At 45.7% G+C, this 20,983-nt stretch overlaps 1 protein-coding gene across 1 annotated transcript in view; it reads left to right on the top strand.

The window, feature by feature from the left end:
* The window catches only part of LOC144592993 (neural-cadherin), a 151,491-nt gene that overhangs the window by 26,331 nt on the left and 104,177 nt on the right, over positions 1-20,983 (top strand). The window contains exons 3-5 of the mRNA XM_078398408.1: positions 8,767-8,958; positions 15,577-15,802; positions 18,596-18,800. Of these exons, the coding sequence (XP_078254534.1) occupies positions 8,767-8,958; positions 15,577-15,802; positions 18,596-18,800 (623 nt within the window). The remainder of the gene's footprint in view (positions 1-8,766; positions 8,959-15,576; positions 15,803-18,595; positions 18,801-20,983) is intronic.

The following is a 20,983-nucleotide window of genomic DNA, read 5'->3' as shown; positions in this document are numbered from 1 at the left end:
GTATCAACAATGGATTATTCACAATCCCATCACTTTAAAGCTGCACAGGTGAAGACTTACAACCAACTAGCACGGAAACAGGCCCTTTGGCCCAACTTGCCCATGCCAACCAAGATGCCCCACCTGCTTCTCACACATTGCATTGTCTAGAAAGGCCTAAAGATTATTACAGTCACAGAGTCAAATTTAGTGTCACACTTACGTCAACTTATTATTTAATAACCTTTCATAATATTTTTTTAACTTAATTGACTGAATATTACTGGCAAACCCATGAAAATTACAAACATCACTTCACGACCATCCAAAAGTCCAATATTTAAACACGGATTTCAGTTATTAAATAACTAAATAATAGTTGCGCAGCGGTAGAGTTGCTGCCTTACAGCGCCAGCGATCCGGATTTGATCCTGACTACGGTGCTGTCTGTATGGAGTTTGTACGTTCCCACTGTGACTGACCTGCGTGGGTTTTCTCCAGGTGCTCCGGTTTTCTCCCACACTGCAAAGAAGTACGGGTCTGTAGATAAATTGACTTCTATAAATTGTTGGATAGAACTAGTGTGCGGGTATCACAAAATGTTGGAGTAACTCAGCAGGTCAGGCAGCATCTAGGAGAGAGGGAATGGGTGACGTTTTGAGCTGACGAAGGGTCTCGACCCGAAACGTCACCCATTTCCGCTCTCTCCTAGATGCTGCCTGACCTGCTGAGTTACTCCAGCATTTTGTGATACCTTCGAGTTGTACCAGCATCTGCAGTTATTTTCCTACACTAGTCCCCGGGTGACCACTGGTTGGCGCGGACCCGGTGGGCCAAAGGGTCTGTTTCCATGCTGTATCTCTAAACTAAATTTGTTCATCAATCCTGCATCAGGTTAGACATGCTACAATCTTCAGAAACATTGACTCTCCTTCTGACTCCGATTAACCTGCTACCCAGTCTGCTGAGTATTTCCAGCATTTATACTCTTGTTTCAGATTTCTGGAATCTCTGGTACTTTTAGTTTAGTTTAGAGATACTGCATGGAAGCAACCTCTTCGGCCCACCGAGTTCCCTCCATCCACACTAGTTATCCCACAAGTTAGTTTTGTTTATTGTCACGTGTACCGAGGTGCAGTTTTGGTCTCCAAATTTGAGGAAGGATATTCTTGCTATTGAGGGCGTGCAGCGTAGGTTTACTAGGTTAATTCCCGGAATGGCGGGACTGTCATATGTTGAAAGACTGGAGCGACTAGGCTTGTATACACTGGAATTTAGAAGGATGAGAGGGGATCTTATCGAAACGTATAAGATTATTAAGGGGTTGGACACGTTAGAGGCAGGAAACATGTTCCCAATGTTGGGGGCGTCCAGAACAAGGGGCCACAGTTTAAGAATAAGGGGTAGCCCATTTACAACGGAGATGAGGAAAAACTTTTTCAGTCAGAGAGTTGTGAATCTGTGGAATTCTCTGCCTCAGAAGGCAGTGGAGGCCAATTCTCTGAATGCATTCAAGAAAGAGCTAGATAGATCTCTTAAGGATAGCGGAGTCAGGGGGTATGGGGTGAAGGCAGGAACGGGGTACTGATTGAGAATGATCAGCCATGATCACATTGAATGGCGGTGCTGGCTCAAAGGGCCGAATGGCCTCCTCCTGCACCTATTGTCTATTGTACAATGAAAAGCTTTTTGTTGCGTGCTGTCCAGTTAGCGGAAAGACTGTACATGATTATAATTGAGCTGTTACAGTGTAACAGTGTACTAGCGGCAATTTATAGAGGCCCATCAACCTACAAACCCGCACGTCTTTGGAATGTGGGAGGAAACCGGAGCACCCGGAGGAATCCGACGTGGTGACAGGGAGAACGTGCAAACTCCACTCAGGCAGCACCCGAGGTCGGGATCGAACCCAGGTCTCTGGTGTCGCGAAGCTGCAGCTCTACCGCTGCGTCACTGTGCTGCCCCTAACACTGAGTAGTTTTTGAAAGTAGATTGGAGGAACAGCACCTCATATTTCGCTTGGGTAGTTTACACCCCAGCGGTATGAACATTGACTTCTCTAACTCCAGGCAGTCCCTGCTTCCCCTCTCTATCCCCTCCCCCTTCCCAGTTCGCCCACTAGTCTTCGTGTCTCCGACTACATCCTATCTGTTGTCCCACCCCCTCCCCTGACATCAGTCAGATGAAGGGTCTCGACCCGAAACGTCACCCATTCCTTCTCTCCAGAGATGCTGCCTGACCCGCTGAGTTACTCCAGTATTTTGTGTCTACCTTCGATTTAAGCCAGCACCTGCAGTTTTTTTTTCCTACACACCTTGAGTCGTTTTTGCACACTCTTGCTTTCCTGCACGCAGTACTCTCGATGTGGCCTAATTAGTGTTCAATAGCCAGCCTTCCTGACTTGATTAACAAAAGCAAAATATTCTTTATAGCATCTTACGCAACCTTTTCTATGCTTTGCCTCTAATGCAAGTATATTCCTTCCCAAACAAGGCTAAAACCCTCTGTAGCTCACCAGATGTACCACGGTTATTGCATGACTTTCTTATAAATGACCTCCCCCCCCCCCCCCCCCCCCACCTTCCACTTGCAATAAATGGGGCAATTTGGCATATTCCTGCTCCTGCTTCTTATATTCACAAGAATATTCTTGTTGTAACTATTTGGCCCTACTGCTGAGTCTCGGACTGGCCTGAAATTATTCAGTAGACCGGCTTGGGATAATTATCGTCACATGTAATGAGGTGAATATATAAACAAGGAACTGCAGAGGCAGGTTTACAAAAAAAGGACACAAAGTGCTAGAGTAACTCAGCGGGCCAGGCAGCAACTCTGGAGGACATAGATAGGTGGCGTTTTGGGTCGGGACCCTTCTTCTGATTCAGTTTGAAGAAGGGTCCCGAACTGAAACGTTGGCTATCCATGTTCTCCAGAGATGGTGCCTGACCTGCTGAGTTACTGCAGTACTTTGTGTCGTTCTTTTGAGATACAGTAAAAAGCGTTGTTTTTCACGCTATCCAAACCGGTCAGGTATACCATACATAGATACAATCAAGTCAAACTCAAGTACAATAGATGGAGCAAAGGGGAAGATGCAGAGTGCAGAATATTGGAGGGCAGCATATTCCATTCTAAACATTGAGACCAATGGTGCTGGCTAGGCATTCAGACGTTTGAGATACAGTGTGGAAACAGGCCCTTCGGCCCACCGAGTCAGCGCCGACCAGCGATCACCCTGTTCACTAGCACTATCCTACACACCAGGGGCAATTTATAGAAGCCAATTAACTTATAAACATGTACCTCTTTAGAGTGTGGGAGTAAACCGGAGCACCCGGAGAAAACCCACAAGGTCACATAGAGAATGTATAGCCTCCATACCGATAGCACCGTGGTCAGGATGGAACCCGGGTCTCTGGCGCCGTAAGGCAGCAACTCTACCACTGCGCCACCACATGGTAGGTACAACATTTAGTGCAAAGTTATAACATTGATGTCTAATTTAAAATAGTTCCAAGGTCTCCAATGAGGTTGATAGGAGATCAGGACCACAATCGAGCTGATGGGAGGATGGTTCAGGTAGTATAAGAAAATAACTGCAGATGCTGGTACAAATCAAAGGTATTTATTCACAAAATGCTGGAGTAACTCAGCAGGTCAGGCAGCATCTCAGGAGAGAAGGAATGGGTGACGTTTCGTGTCGAGACCCTTCTTCAGACTGGTTCAGTTGCCTGATAACAGCTGGGAAGAAACTGTCCCTGAATCTGGAGGTGTGCGTTTTCAAACTCCTGTATTGAGTATTCAGTACTCTGTAAGGACTAAAAAAAATCAGTATTTTTTAATGTTTCATTTAATTTAAATGTTCATTAATTTTAATTAATTCTAATGTAGTCTTAATTAATTTTATTTTTTTCAGTAATTTTCGTTCAAATATTTAAAGCAATTATAACTGTTTTTAAATGCCTTCGCTTTGACAGAAGATGAAGCTTTGGCCTAGTTTTGCCAGATGTCAGATGCTGTCTGGATGTTTTTGGTAGTGGGGCCTCTCTGGTTTTCCCGCCTGGGGCCTGCTCACTACCGAAGCCTCACTCATTGTCTATCTCCCAGATGATCAATGAGTGAGCGTTTGACGGCACTGGGCCTGTATTCGCTGGAGTTTGGAAGGATGAGGGGGGACCTCGTTGAAACGTACAGAATAGTGAAAGGCCTGGATAGAGTGGATGTGGAGAGGATATTTCCACTAGTGGGAGAGTCTAGGATTAGAGGTCTTGGCCTCAGAATTAAAGGATGTTCTTTTAGGAAGAAGAGGAGGAATTTCTTTAGTCAGAGGGTGGTGAATCTGTGGAATTCTTTGCCACAGAAGGCTGTGGAGGCCATCAGTGGATATTTTTAAGGCAGAGACAGATAGATTCTTATGACTTCATGGCACCAGTTAAATATTATCAGGGGGGCATCTGGTTTGATGAGCCATGTCTTAAGGTCATAAGTTCTAGGAGCAGAATTAGGCCATTTGGCCCATCAAATCTACTCCGCCATTCAATCATATGTAAGAAGGAACTGCAGATGCTGGTTTAAACCGAAGATAGACACAAAGATAGTGTAAGATAAATTCAATACATCCCGATCAAATGTAGTCCGAGGGTCTCCAATGAGGTAGACGGTAGTTCAGGACTGCTCACCTGGTATTCTAGTCATCTCAAAATCAATGCGTAGGTCAGTAAGTGCCAGTGATGCATACATAATATTTTATTTAAGGACTTTATTCCAGAGAGCGGCACGGTGGCACAGCGGTAGAGTTGCTGCCTTCGAGCGCCAGAGACACGGATTCGATCCTGACTACGGGTGCTGTCTGTATGGAGTTTGTACGTTCTCCCCGTGACCACGTAGGTTTTCTCCGGGTGCTCCAGTTTCCTCCCACACCCCAAGGACGTCCATGTCTGTAGGTTAATTGGTTTGGTATAATTGAAAAATTGTCCCCAGCGCATGAAGGATAGTGTGAGTGTACGGGGATCGCTGATCGGCGCGGACTCAGTGGGCCGAAGGGCCTGTTTCCGCCCTGGATCTCTCAAGCGAACTAAACTCAACTAAACAAAGCAGGAAGGAACTGCAGATCCTGAAGATAGACACAAAAAGCTGGAATAACTCAGAGGGGTCAGGCAGCATCTCTGGAGATAAGGAATGGGTGACGTTTCGGGTCGAGACCCTTCTTCAGACTGGTTAGGGATAAGGGAAACGAGAGATAAGAGAGATAAAGAACAATGAATGAAAGATATGCAAAAAAATAACGATGATAAAGGAAACAGGCCGTTGTTAGCCGTCTGAAGAAGGGTCTTGACCCAAAGCGTCACCCATTCCTTGGCTCCAGAGATGCTGCCTGCCCCGCTGAGTTACTCCAGCTTTTTGTGTCTATCTTCGGTTTAAACCAGCATCTGCAGTTCCTTCCTGCACATTGTTAGCTGTGAGGAGCAGTGCAGCTTGCCAGCAGTGCCGTGCTCTCTCAAACCTGCATTGAAATGCCAGCTTAGATTACACTCTAGTCCCGGGTTGGGATTTGAATTGGTAATTGGCTGACTGAGGTTGGCATGTTATCACAGAACCAAACTCACACTTTCATGGAATCAGCCGGGACACAAACAAACGACACCGTGGCCAAATGAAAAAGAATGAGGGGAGATTAGACAGGCTTTAGCTTTGCAGTATGAAAAGATGCAATTAAGAAGGACCTTCACATGAATGTGTAAAATATTAAATAGAATAGATGAAATACAGATTATTATCCTTAATTAAGCCAGAAATGTAAAACTGGAGGACATACTGTACTTGAAAATAAGCTGGAAGTAAAATTTAAAATACCAGCTTCCTTGCATTCACAGAAGGATAAGTATATGAATTAATTTTACAGGCAGCATCAGTGTCATAGAAATCTTGGAGTCATTCAAGTGGAGACAGCATGCTGTGTATCCATAGAACAGTACAGCATAGGAACAGGCCCTTCATGCCAAGCAAAGCCATTTTGGGGCCCTTATCTGAGGAACAGGGTTGCCAACTTCCTCACTCCCAAATACGGGACAAGGTGACGTCACCACTCCACGCCCCACGTGTCCTCACCCAGCCAGCGGCCACGTGCTCCCGCTCCATCAATGGCAGCCGCCCGGGCTGGGAGGCAGGTTGCTATGCAACCTCCGTAAGGCGGTGCCCGGGCCTACACCATACGTTAAAAAAACTGCAGATGCTGGTTAAAATCGAAGGTAGACACACAATGCTGGAGTAACTCAGCAGGTCAGGCAGCATCTCAGGAGAGAAGGAATGGGTGACGTATCGGGTCGAGACCCTTCTTCAGACTCGACTCTTCAAGGTCTCGACCTGAAACATCACCCATTCCTTCTCTCCCGAGATGTTGCATGACCCGCTGAGTTACTCCAGCATTGTGTGTCTACCTGCACTGTCCGGGACTACCATGGCCCACGGGCTACAGTGTCCAGGCCTACAGTGAGCGGGCGTTAGGGGTGCCAACTATCTCAGTCGCAAATAAGGGACAAGGTGACGTCACCGCCCCGTGCCCCATGTGACCTCACCCAGCCAGCGGCCACATGCTCCCGCTCTACCAATGGCCGGGAGGCGGGTTGCTTTGCAACCTCCGTTAGGCGAACACACTCAGCCCCGCTCCCCAAACACACTCCATTAGCCGACAGCGGGCATGATCGTGAGGAGTCTCCAAAGAATCGTAGTCGATCTCGGCGCGTCGCTGAGAAATCAACCGGTTTGAAATCTCTCGGCGACAGCTGGCTTGTCGCCAGGTATCGTAGCTTATTGCGGGCGCTGTCGCATGCTGTCCCCAGGTTTGCTAGGTTGTCTTAGATGCATTTAGACGCACGTAATATTAAATTAAGTAAAGTCATTTGAAGATAACATAAAATACGTGTGTTTAACCAATTTATTTACCGTCAGGACATTTGACAGGTAGATTGGAGGCGACAGTTAGACGGTCAGGTAAGCGTGGGAATTTCGCGATGTTTATGGCCATCAGCGATTACATTTAAAGTAGGCTCCCAACCCAGATATGCAACCCAGAAACCAGATATGCATCTCCCGTACATTTTCAAAGAATGCCCACACTCCGCACAAAAATCCATTTAACCACGTTTAAAATTACGTTTCTTAATACTGCTATTAGTAAACTGGAAGTCAATCCAGTTTATGCCTTGTTACCGTGAAGCTTGGTTACCGTGAAGTAACCCGGGCAAGATGTTATATTTCAAAACTCTCAAGTAATTACAGACTTGTCAGTGATTTCAGCGAATATTAGGATGCCGGGGAAGCATTGATAAGCGTGGGAATTTCGCGATGTTTCCGAAGACGCTGTAATCTCGACCTGACTTGGCATTGTCGTGGTCATTGTCGTCGGGTAAAAGTAAATTTTGGCGATCTGCTACGACTTTGACAGTCGCCGGCAGTCGCCTATAAAATCGCCCCAAGTGGGACAGGCCCTTAACATATGATGAGCGTTTGTCGGCACTGGGCCTGTACTCGCTGGAGTTTAAAAAAATGAGGGGTGACCTCATTGAAACATAGAGAATAGTGAAAGGCTTGGGTAGAGTGAATGTGGAGAGGATGTTTCCACCAGTGGGAGAGTCTGGGACTAGAGGTCATCGCCTCAGAATTAAAGGATGTTCTTTTAGGAAGGAGATGATGAGGAATTTCTTTAGTCAGAGGGTGATGAATCTGTGGAATTATTTGCAACAAAAGGCTGTGGAGGCCAAGTCAGTGGATATTTTTAAGGCAGAGATAGATAGATAGATTCTTGATTAGTGCAGGTGTCAGAGGTTATGGGGAGAAGACAGGATTTTGGGGTTAGGAGCGAGAGATAGATCAGACATGATTGTATGGCAGAGTAGACTTGATGGGCCGAATGGCCTGATTCTACTCCTATTCCTTATGACGTAATGATGCCAGGTTGAAGGAATCTCCTCTCCCTGCACCAGAGTTGCTGCCTTACAGCGCAAGCGACCCGGGTTCGATCTTGACTACAATATTCTTACCAAAGCCAACTAACCTACAAACTTTTACGTCTTTGGAGTGTGGGGGGAAACCAGAGATCCCGGGGAAAACCCACGTGGTCACGGGGAGAATGTACAGACTCCGTACAGATGGCACCCGTAGTCGGGATTGTACCTGGGTCTCTGGCGCTGTAAGACAGCAGTGCTAATGCTGCGCCACTGTGCAGCCACATCAGAAGGTGGGGAATCTGTGGAATTCATTGCCAGATAGCAGGGGAGGCCAAGGGGAGATTGACAGGTTCTTTATTAGCGTTTTCCCAGCTGTTATCAGGTAACTGAACCATCCTGCCACAATCAGAGTGTGCATCAGTCTGAAGAAGGGTCTCGACCCGAAACATCACCCATTCCCTCTCTCCTAGATGCTGCCTGACCCGCCGAGTTACTCCAGCATTATGTGATACCTACCTCAATCAGAGAGCGGTGCTGAACTACTAACTACCTCTTTGGTGACTCTCGGACGATCTTTGATCGGACTTTGCTGGCTTTACCTTGCACTAAACGTTATTCCCTTATCATGTATCTATACTCTAAATGGCTCGATTGTAATCAAGTATTGTCTTTCCGCTGACTGGTTAGCACGCAACAAAAGCTTTTCACTGTACCTCGGTACATTTCACAATGAACTAAACAGAAACTGAAACTGAGCGTTAGGATTTAATTGGAAAAAAATTGCATAGGATGTAAGAAAGGTCATGATCTATTTGTGAGAAAAATGTGCTGTTTGTTGCAGGCGACGACTGGCACCTTTGCCATTTGACGATTAAGTTGTTGAGGGAAAGTTTTCCCGTGTGGACAATGCGGCTGTTCCCGTACTTAACAGTCGTGTCTCCGGATGCTATGAAGGCTACTCCAGTTTTCCAGCTTTCCGCCTGGGATGACTCCGATCACTCTGCCGATGGAATGGAATACTTTCTCACGGAAGGTAAGAAAGAAAGTCGGCCAATCGCATTAACAAAATCCACTGACTTGACCTCCACAGCCACCTACTCCGCCATTCAATCATGGCTGATCTATCTCTCCCTCCTAACCCCATTCTCCTGCCTTCTCCCCATAACCCCTGACACCCGGACTAATCAAGAATCTATCTATCTCTGCCTTAAAAATATCCACTGATGGCCTCCACAGCCTTCTGTGGCAAAGAATTCCACAGATTCACCACCCTCTGACTAAAGAGATTCCTCCTCATCTCCTTCCAAAAGGAACGTCCTTTAATTCTGAGGGTATGGGCCTCTGGTCCTAGACTCTCCCACTAGTGGAAGCATCCTCTCCACATCCACTATCCAGGCCTTCCACAATATGGTACATTTCAATGAGGTCCCCCTCTTCCTTCTAAACTCCAGCGAGTACAGGCCCAGTGCCGTCAAACGCTCATCATACGTTAACCCAATTATTGGCCCTCTGTACATTGCCCCTGATGTATAGGGTGTGGTTACTAAAAAGTGGGATAACATAGAACTTAGAGTGAATGGGTGACCGGTGTGGGCTCGGTGCGATGAAGGGCCCGTTTCCATGTTGCATGCCAAAACCAAACTAAACAAGACTGTGGGATATTGGACAAAGATGCTGTATCTTTCAATCAATTCACTCAATCAATTTTATATTTCCCTAACTTTCTATGATATCTCCCATGATGCCTCACTCACGGGTAGATATCCCTGTACCTCGGCCCATACCTTTCCTCATCCATCCACCAGTGTTAAGGACAGAGGTTGTTAGGTTGTCTTTCCATGCTCTGTTCTTTCCCCCCTCCTCATTTTACCACTAGGTTCCCCTTTCTCCATTCTTGTTTAGACTTTAGAGATACAGCATGGAAACAGGTCCTTCGGCCCACCGAGCACACGCCGACCAGCCATCACCCTGTACACACTAGCACTATCCTAGACACTGGCGGCAATTTACTATTTTACCGAAGCCAATTAAGCTACAAACCTGTGAGTATTTGGAGTGTGGTGGGAAATCGGAGCACCCGGAGTAAACCCACGCAGGTCATGGGGAGGACGTACAAACGCCATACAGGCAGCAACCGTAGTCGGGATCGAACCCGGGTCTCTGGCTCTGTAAGGCAGCAACTATACCGGTGCGCCACCGTGCTGCGCACAAACTCCCTGCTTTCTTGTTATGGTCGACCCCTCTACCAACACCCCTAATCCTGATGTGAAGGTGCCCTCTTCATGGGGTGGTGTTAGATGCTCTCTTGCTTTCTCCAAGTTGTCAGTTATTATATTACTATTAATGTTTTACTATTCGTTTTTTGTCCCCTGCCAGCACTTGGAGTCATAGAGTCATAGAGTGATACAGTGTGGAAGCAGGCCCTTCAGCACAACTTGCCCAAAACAGCCAACACGTCCCATGCTACACTAGTCCCACCTACATAGAAACGTAGAAAATAGGTGCAGGAGGAGGCCATTTGGCCCTTCGAGCAAGCACCGCCATTCATTGTGATCATGGCTGATCATCCACAATAAGTAACCCGTGCCTGCCTTCTCCCCACATCCCTTGATTCCACTAGTCCCTGGAGCTCTTTCTAACACCTGCCTGTGTTTGGTCCATATCCCTCTAAACCTGTCCTATCCATGTACCTGTTATTATGGGGAACAAAGAAATGGCAGACGAGTTAAACCGTTACTTTGGATCTGTCTTCACTGAGGAAGATACACACAATCTCCCAAATGTTCTAGGGGCCGGAGAACCTAGGGTGATGGAGGAACTGAAGGAAATCCACATTAGGCAGGAAATGGTTTTGGGTAGACTGATGGGACTGAAGGCTGATAAATCCCCAGGGCCTGATGGTCTGCATCCCAGAGTACTTAAGGAGGTGGCTCTAGAAATAGTGGAAGCATTGGAGATCATTTTTCAATGTTCTATAGATTCAGGATCAGTTCCTGTGGATTGGAGGATAGCAAATGTTATCCCACTTTTTAAGAAAGGAGGGAGAGAGAAAACGGGTAATTATAGACCAGTTAGTCTGACATCAGTGGTGGGGAAGATGCTGGAGTCAATTATAAAAGACGAAATTGCTGAGCATTTGGATAGCAGTAACGGGATCATTCCGAGTCAGCATGGATTTACGAAGGGGAAATCATGCTTGACAAATCTACTGGAATTTTTTGAGGATGTAACTAGGAAAATTGACAAGGGAGAGTCAGTGGATGTGGTGTACCTCGACTTTCAGAAAGCCTTCGACAAGGTCCCACATAGGAGATTAGTGGGCAAAATTAGGGCACATGGTATTGGGGGTAGGGTACTGACATGGATAGAAAATTGGTTGACAGACAGAAAGCAAAGAGTGGGGATAAATGGGTCCCTTTCGGAATGGCAGGCAGTGACCAGTGGGGTACCGCAAGGTTCGGTGCTGGGACCCCAGCTATTTACGATATACATTAATGACTTAGACGAAGGGATTAAAAGTACCATTAGCAAATTTGCAGATGATACTAAGTTGGGGGGTAGTGTGAATTGTGAGGAAGATGCAATAAGGCTGCAGGGTGACTTGGACAGGTTGTGTGAGTGGGCGGATACATGGCAGATGCAGTTTAATGTAGATAAGTGTGAGGTTATTCACTTTGGAAGTAAGAATAGAAAGGCAGATTATTATCTGAATGGTGTCAAGTTAGGAGGAGGGGGAGTTCAACGAGATCTGGGTGTCCTAGTGCATCAGTCAATGAAAGGAAGCATGCAGGTTCAGCAGGCAGTGAAGAAAGCCAATGGAATGTTGGCCTTCGTAACAAGAGGAGTTGAGTATAGGAGCAAAGAGGTCCTTCTACAGTTGTACCGGGCCCTGGTGAGACCGCACCTGGAGTACTGTGTGCAGTTTTGGTCTCCAAATTTGAGGAAGGATGTTCTTGCTATGGAGGGCGTGCAGCGTAGGTTCACTAGGTTAATTCCCGGAATGGCGGGACTGTCGTATGTTGAAAGGCTGGAGCGATTGGGCTTGTATACACTGGAATTTAGAAGGATGAGGGGGGATCTTATTGAAACATATAAGATAATTAGGGGATTGGACACATTAGAGGCAGATAACATGTTCCCAATGTTGGGGGAGTCCAGAACAAGGGGCCACAGTTTGAGAATAAGGGGTAGGCCATTTAGAACGGAGATGAGGAAGAACTTTTTCAGTCAGAGAGTGGTGAAGGTGTGGAATTCTCTGCCTCAGAGGGCAGTGGAGGCCAGTTCGTTGGATGCTTTCAAGAGAGAGCTGGATAGAGCTCTTAAGGATAGCGGAGTGAGGGGGTATGGGGAGAAGGCAGGAACGGGGTACTGATTGAGAGTGATCAGCCATGATCGCATTGAATGGCGGTGCTGGCTCGAAGGGCTGAATGGCCTACTCCTGCACCTATTGTCTATTGTCTATTGTCTATTGTCAAATGTTTCTTAAATGTTGTGATAGTCCCTGCCTCAACTACCTCCTCTGGCAGCTCATTCCATACACCCACCACCCTCTGCGTGAAAAAGTTATACCTCAGGTTCCTATTGTCTTTCCCCCTTCACCTTAAACCCATGTCCTCTGGTCCTCGATTTACCTACTCTGGGCAAGAGACTCTGTGATTAGTTCCCCTCATGATTTTATACAGCTCTATGAGATCGCCCCTCATCCTCCTGCGCTCCATGTAATAGAGACCCAGCCTGCTCAACCTCTCCCTATAGCTCACACCCTCTAGTCCTGGCAACATCCTCGTAAATCTCCTCTGTACCCTTTCCAGCTTGACAACATCTTCCTGTAACATGGGGCCCACTTTGCTGTCTACTTGAGAGCTCAGACATTAATATCAACGGGCAAGTAAAATATTGCGCGTTGAGAAATGAGACCGGGCTTGTCACCCAAGATGAACACACAGATCATTTCCAGGGGCCATTGTATATTAGTGGGGAACCTATACAGAAAATCAAGAAAATATTTTTAGTCGTGTTTTGTTGTCACTGAACCACATCATTGACATCATGCTGGCTAAAATAGAACAGTACAGACAGGAACAGGCCCTTCGGCCCACTATGTCTGTGCTGAACATGATGCGAAGTTAAACTAATTTGGTTTCCTCCCGCACTCCAAAGACGTGCATGTTTGCAGGTTAATTGGCTTCAATAAAATTGTCAAATTGTCCCTAGTGTGCGGAGATCACTTTGTTGGCGCAGACTCGGTGGGCCGAAGGACCTGCTTCCGAGTCGTATCTCTAAACTAAACATAGAACAGGTGTAAACAGGTGATCGATGGTCAGCACGGACTCGGTGGGCCGAAGGACCTGTTTCCCCGCTGTGTCTCTAAACTAAACTAAACTAAACTGACACATTTTGTAGATCTGTGGACACACGTCAATGGATATTTTTAAGGCAGAGATCGATAGATTCTTGATTAGTACAGGTGTCAGAGGTTATGGGGAGAAGGCAGGAGAATGGGGTTAGGAGGGAGAGATAGATCAGCCACGACTGAATGGTGGAGTCGACTTGATGGGCCAAATGGCCTAATTCCACTCCTATTCGTTATGACATTAATATTTAAACTCTGAGAATTTATAAAACACTTACCTTTTAAACATTTACAGCACAGTTTTGATAAATCAAAACAAAATAATGTTCCAACCTTTGAACTGGTACTAAATAGTTAATGACTTTGAGGTATTGCAAAATCAGAAGAACAACTATTTTTCTGATCATTTTCATGGATAACATTACATTGGTACTAGGACTCTGGTAATACGGTGTGGCAATGATACCACTGAGGCATCCTTAAGATGGGTAAATGATGGAATATCGAGGGTTTTCCAGGCTGATATTCACAGAAATCACGGGCTGGGTGGAAATGTAACATGATAAATATCTTCATGTAAGCCAATTGATTACTGTGAGTGGGTCAGGGACAAAATGATTGGGATCATTATTATTTTACGAAAAAAATCTAATATCCACATGACATTTGCATGAGGTTTTCAATAAAATTATTCTTTATGTATGCAATATCACTAACCCCTGCAGAAATAATATTGTTTGAAAAATGGTGATCCTTCTCGAACTACTGATTGTACTAATATCCCAAATTAGCTTTCACAATCTTTTTAGACAATGTTATAGACAATAGACAATAGGTGCAGGAGTAGGCCATTCGGCCCTTCGAGCTAGCACCGCCATTCAATTTGATCATGGCTGATCATTCTCAATCAGTACCCCGTTCCTGCCTTCTCCCCATATCCCCTGACTCCGCTATCCTTAAGAGCTCTATCTATGTTGAAGCTGATCCCGTGTTTTTACTCCTAAGGCCGGGATGGAGTGGATGCGGAGAGGATGTTTCCACTAGTGGGAGAGTCTAGGACCAGAGGTCACAGCCTCAGAATTAATGGGGGGGGATCCTTTCGGAAGGAGATGAGGAGGAATTCCTTTAATCAAAGTGTGGTGAATCTCTGGAATTCATCACCACAGAAGGCTGTGTTGGCCATCAATGGGTATTTTTAAGGCAGAGATAGATAGATTCTTGATCAGTACGGGTGTCAGGGGTTATGGGGAGAAGGCAGGAGAATGGGGTTGAGAGGGGAAGATAGATCAGCCACGATTGAATTGCAGAGTAGACTTGATGGGCCGAATGGCCTAATTCTGCTCCGATCACTTATGACCTGATGGATATAGAATGGACCAAACATCAAAGGCTAAGGTGACCTCTCATAAAGTATATAAAATTGTGAGACACTCAGAACCTTGTTCCCAAGGTAGAAATGTCCAACACTTGAGGGCATAACTATGAGAGGGGGAACGTTTAATGGAGATGCACAGGGTGGTTTTTACACAGAGGGTGGTGGGGCCCTGGAAGGCATTGCCAGGGGTGGTGTTGGAGGCAGGTAGGATAGTGATGTTTAAGAGGCTTTTAGATAGGCACATGGATATGCAGAAAAATGAGGGATAAGGATCACTTGCAGGCAGATTTAGTCTGAAGAAGGGTCTCGATCTGAAACGTCACCTATTCCTTCCTTCTCGCCAGAGATGCTGCCAGTCCCGCTGAGTTACTCCAGCTTGTTGTGTCTATCTTTGGTTTAAACCAGCACCTGTAGTTCCTTCCTATAAATTTAGTTTAGTTTAGAGATAGAGAGCGGAAACAGGCCCTTCGGCCCACCGAGTCTGCACCGACCAGCGATCCCAGCACATAGACACTGTTCTACACTAGGGACAATCTTTTACATTTATACCAAGCCAATTAACCTGTACGCCTTTGGAGTGTGGGAGGGAAACCATTCTCGGGGAAAGCCCACACAGGTCACGGGGAGAAGGTACAGACAAGCACCGGTAGCTGGGATCGAACCTGTTTCTGTAAGCGCTGTAAGGTAGCAACTCTACCGCTGCGCCACCGTGCCACCCTGGAGATGAGATGGGGTGAGTTTAGCCTTTGATTGGGCAAGTAGAATCGGCTCAGATGGGTCAGCACAGATGAGTTGGGCCGAAGGGCCTGTTCCCTCCGCGCTGTGGTGCAGAAACATAATCAGAATAACTCAATGGCCACAGGCTGGGACTGGCGTTGTGTTCTCTCTTCATGTGGCTAACCTGTCGTGACTTCTACCTGCAGGGGGAGAGGAGAGGTTTGAAGTTGACAGAAGCTCTGGCATCATCAGGACCACTGGCTTGCCTCTGGTGAGGAACAACGAGTACGTGTTGACTGTGCTGGCCGTCGATAAGCGCGGAAACAAAGGACCTCGTGCTTCCGTTTTCATCCTGGTCGGCTCCAGGCCCCCACAGTTCACCAACGTTTCCTACAACGTGTATGTTTCTGAAAATACCCCAGCAGGACTGCCGTAAGTAGTGACTGACAGAGCCTGATTGTGTACGGCACCGCCAACTTCAATAGCAGACCGCTCCCCTGACATGTCCCGGATATTGTCTATAAATGTCAAGTGTTATCTTGCACCTGCAGAAACGATATTCTCGGAAAGCACAGCTTGGACACAAAGTGCTGGAGCAACTCAGTGGGTCAGGCAGCATCTCTGGAGAAAAAGGATGGGCGATGTTTCAGGTCGTGACCCTTCTTCAGACTGGAGAAGGGTCCCGACCTCAAACATCGCCCATCCTTTTTCTCCAGAGATGTTGCCTGACACGCTGAGTTGCTCCAGCACTTTGTGTCTATCTTTGTTATAAACCAGAATCTATACAAAACATAGGTTAGTTTAGTTTACTTTACTTTACTTTAGTCTAGTTTAGTTTAGAGATGCAGTATGGAAACAGCCCACCGAGTCTGCACCAACCAGCGATCCCCTGCACACTAGTTCTATCCTACGCACTAGAAGCAATTTACAGAGGCCAACTAACCTACAAACCTATACGTCTTTGGAGTGTGGGAGGAAACCGAAGCACCCGGAGAAATCCCACGCGGTCACAGGGAGAACGTACAAACTCCGTGCAGACAGCACCGGTTGTCAGGGTGGAGCCCGGGTCTCTGACCCTGTAAGGCAGCAACTCTACCGCTGCGCCACCATGCTACTGCACTGGTTTTTTTAAGTGCTGGTAATGAATTTAAACCTCAATTCTAAGTGAAATTGTAATTAATTTGGTATTTTAAACCATTCTTAATTCCCTTTTTGAATGCTTTAATATTTTGCATCAACACAAACGGAGGCTAACTGCCCTCTGTCGCCAGAGATCTGGGTTCGATCCTGGCCTCCGGCTGTGTCTGTGTGGAGTTTGCACGTTCTCCCTGCGACCAGATGGGTTTCCTCCGGGTGCTCCGGTTTCCTCCCACATCCCAAAGATGTGCAGGTTTCTAGGTTAATTGGAATCTGCAAATTGCCCCGAGTGTGTAGCAAGTGGATATGAAAGTGGGATAACATGGAACTAGTGTAAACGTGTGATCGATGGTCGGCGTGGACTCAGTGGGCCGAATGTCCTGTTTCCATGCTGTATCGTTCAATCATTCAATTCACTCCTAGACACTCTTCACACCAGGCTATGTGAAAGAAAAACTCTGTGTCTAAATGATAAGGTATTCATTATAAAGTATTGAGGTGGATTCACTTCGAAGTATTGGGCAGTTAACATGTTTTCAGTCTGAAGAAGGGTCTCGACCCGAAACGTCACCCATTCCTTCTCTCCTGAGATGCTGCCTGACCTGCTGAGTTACTCCAGCATTTTGTGAAATAAATACCTTCGATTTGTACCAGCATCTGCAGTTATTTTCTTACATAGGGCAGTTTTACATAGTCATTTACACTGTCGGTAGGTGAGGGAAGAAAATTTGAGAGAAAAGAACTGTATTTTGTTAAGTGTATTATTAAAATGTTCATTGAGGTATAAATGTTTCAAGCAGGAATACAAATGACCACCTGGACTAATTCTTATTGATGCTGCAGGGGAAAAAAGTAAAACATTTAAATTAAATTGTGTTTTCACATCACGCCTTCATATATAACACAAGACCTCATGAAAAGATAGACACAAAATGCTGGAGTAACTCAGCGGAACGGGCAATATCTCTGGAGAGAAGAAATGGGTGATGTTTCGGATCAAGACCCAGATCCAAGATCCGCTGAGATACTCCAGCATTTTGTGTCTATCTCCAGTGTAAACCAGCATCTGCTGTTCCTTCCTATGACCTTATGAAACTTGAGTCAACTTGTACTTACAAAGATTTTGGAAAATCTCTATTCCTTTCCAAATTGTGTATCACGCACACTCCTGGTCTAATACATTTCGTATTTTTTAGTTTATCTTGTCCCTGAGATTCTAATAATGCGCATAATTGACTTTCATTTGCTTAATAAAATTAAAATACTTCTATCTGATGGGAATTGAAAGCTAAACAACCATTCTTTCCATTGCTAGACCTTTAATTCCAAAGCTGCATTTCACAGGTTTGCAGTATGACTTTTACACCACTTTCAGAATTGTTATTCATGTGATTGCATCAGCTGCAGTATTGAGTAGTTTATTTTAGTTTAGTTTAGATTAGTTTAGTTTATTGTCACGTGTGCCGAGGTACAGTGAAAAGCTTTTTTTGTAGCGTGCTATCCAGTTAGCGGAAAGACTATACACGATTGCATTTATTCACAAAATGCTGGAGTAACTCAGCAGGTCAGGCTGCATCTCAGGAGAGAAGGAATGGGTGACGTTTCGGGTCGAGACCCTTCTTCAGAGTGAAGAAGGGTCTCGACCCAAAACGTCACCCATTCCTTCTCTCCTGAGATGCTGCCTGACCTGCTGAGATACTCCAGTATTTTGTGAATAAATACCTTCGATTTGTACCAGCATCTGCAGTTATTTTCTTACTATACATGATTGCAATCGGTTTCTTTCCAGCTTTTATCAGGCAACTGACTCATCCTACTACAACCAGAGAGCAGTGCTGAACTACTATCTACCTCTTTGGACTATTTTTGATTGGACTTTGCCGGCTTAACCTTGCACTGAACGTTATTCTCTTACCACCCACCACCCTCTGTGTGAAAAAGTTACCCCTCGGATTCCTATTAAATCTTTTCCCCTTCACCTTGAACCTATGTCCTCTGGTCCTCGACTCTCCTACTCTGGGGTAAAAGACTCTCTGCATCTAGCCGATCTATTCCTCTCATGATTTTGGACGTGTTTTCTTTTGGTAGAATTACAGTGGTGGAAGCCATTTCATTCCAGAGACGATCTCTGTCCTATTCGCTGTTGATAAATCCCAGCAACATCTTCACGATAAACGCGCACAGTGGGGAGCTGAGCCTGATCCACAGCATTGATTATGAAAGCGAGCATCACCTCTACCATCTACTGGTGCGGGCACTGGAGGATGCAACCGGTCTCACCAGCGTCACTGAGGTACGTGAATCTGACACCAGCGAGTTAAATAGCCTCACTACCTTGCAGATACAAGCACGAGTTTCAAGTTCCGTTTCGGTGCATATGACAATTAAACACCCTTGACTTTTTTTGTGTCTATTTTAGGAATATTAACTTCTTGTATCTGATACATACACAACAATAGTAAAAACATTTAAACAATAGCACTTGGCCTATCAACACATTAATATAACCAGTTCCGCTTAGTTCATTGTCACGTGTGCAGAGGTACAGTGAAAAGCTTTTGTTGCGTGCTAACCAGCCAGCGGAAAGACAACACATGATTACTTTTGCGCCATTCACAGTGTACAGATACATGATGTATGATACATGATACAGATAAACCAGATTGTTCTACCATCCTAAGGCAAAGATCAACGCCTTTTCTCTATCTATTGTACTTGCGTTTGATTTGACTATGTTTGTTTAGTTTAGTTTAAAGATACAGCGCAGAAACAGGCCCTTCGGCCCACCGAGTCCGCACCGACCAGCGATCATGCCGCACACTAGCACTATCCTACACACTAGGGACAATTACATAGAAACATAGAAAATAGTTGCAGGAGTGGGCCATTCGACCCTTCGAGCCAGCACAGCCATTCAATATGATCATGGCTGATCATCCGAAATCAGTACCCCGTTCCTGCTTTCTCCCCGTATCCCTTGATTCCGTTAGCCTACAAACCTGTACGTCTTTGGAGTGTGGGAGGAAACCGGAGCACCTGACGATTTTACCTTGTCTGTACGGAGTTTGGACGTTCTCCCCATTACCTTTTAGTTTAGTTTAGTTTAGTTTGGAGGTACAACGGGAAACAGGCCCTTTGGTCCACCGAGTCCGCACCGACCAGCAATCCCCGCATTCTAACATTATCCTACACTCGCTGGAGACAATTTACTTTTATAACAAGCCAATTAACCGACATACCTGTAGGTCTTTGGAGTGCGGGGGGAAACTGAAGATCTCAGAGAAAACCCACGTGATCACGGGGAGAACCTACACACTCCAGACAGACAGCACCCGCAGACAGGATCGAACCCGGGTCTCCGCCACCACACATGGATTTTCTCTGAGATCTTCGATTTCCTCCCACACTCCAAAGACGTACATGGTTTGTCAGTGAATTGACTTGGGTAAAATTGCAAATTGCCGCACCTGGAGTACTGTGTACAGTTTTGGTCTCCAAATTTGAGGAAGGATATTCTTGCTATTGAGGGCATGCAGCGTAGGTTCACTAGGTTAATTCCCAGAATGGCGGGACTGTCATATGTTGAAAGACTGGAGCGACTAGGCTTGTATACACTAGAATTTAGAAGGATGAGAGGGGATCTTATCGAAACGTATAAGATTATTAAGGGGTTGGACACGTTAGAGGCAGGAAACATGTTCCCAATGTTGGGGGGGTCCAGAACCAGGGGCCACAGTTTAAGAATAAGGGGTAGGCCATTTAGAACTGAGATGAGGAAAAACTTTTTCAGTCAGAGAGTTGTGAGTCTGTGGAATTCTCTGCCTCAGAAGGCAGTGGAGGCCAGTTCTGTGAATGCATTCAACGGAGAGCTTGATTGAGCTCTTAAGGATAGCGGAGTCAGGGGGTATGGGGAGAAGGCAGGAACGGGGTACTGATTGAGAATGATCAGCCATGATCACATTGAATGGCGGTGCTGGCTCGAAGGGCCGAATGGCCTCCTCCTGCACCTATTGTCTATTGTCTATTGTCTATTGTCTAATGTGTAGGTTAGTGTGAGTGTACTTTGTGATCCCTGGTTGGCACAGGCCTGGTTGGCCCGAAGGGCCTGTGTCCACGCTGTACCTCTAAGGTCTAAAGACTCTTGACTTGTCTTCTGTTTTCTCAACTGCTACTTTGTAAAAATGCTGATTTTTGGATTTTTGGAGGATTTGTTAAGGATTTAGATTAAAGGATTTATATTTATATTTTTTAAATATTTAGAGCGATGGAACAGTTATTACTTGAATTATGTCACTGACAATCTTACATTTAAATTTAAAGTTATTTAATTGCCATACTGCAATTTAAGGAATATTGCATTCTCATCTCCCTGTGGTATTCACCATATACTTGAACCATACGAGACATATTCACGGTACTTGAATCATAGAGTCATTCAGCACAGAAACAGGCTCTGGCCCAACTTGCCCATGCCTA

Source organism: Rhinoraja longicauda, chromosome 4 (assembly GCF_053455715.1).
Source record: "Rhinoraja longicauda isolate Sanriku21f chromosome 4, sRhiLon1.1, whole genome shotgun sequence".
Taxonomy (NCBI): domain Eukaryota; kingdom Metazoa; phylum Chordata; class Chondrichthyes; order Rajiformes; family Arhynchobatidae; genus Rhinoraja; species Rhinoraja longicauda.
The sequence above is the reverse complement of the archived record's forward strand: the minus strand, read 5'-3'. Positions and strand labels throughout refer to the sequence as shown.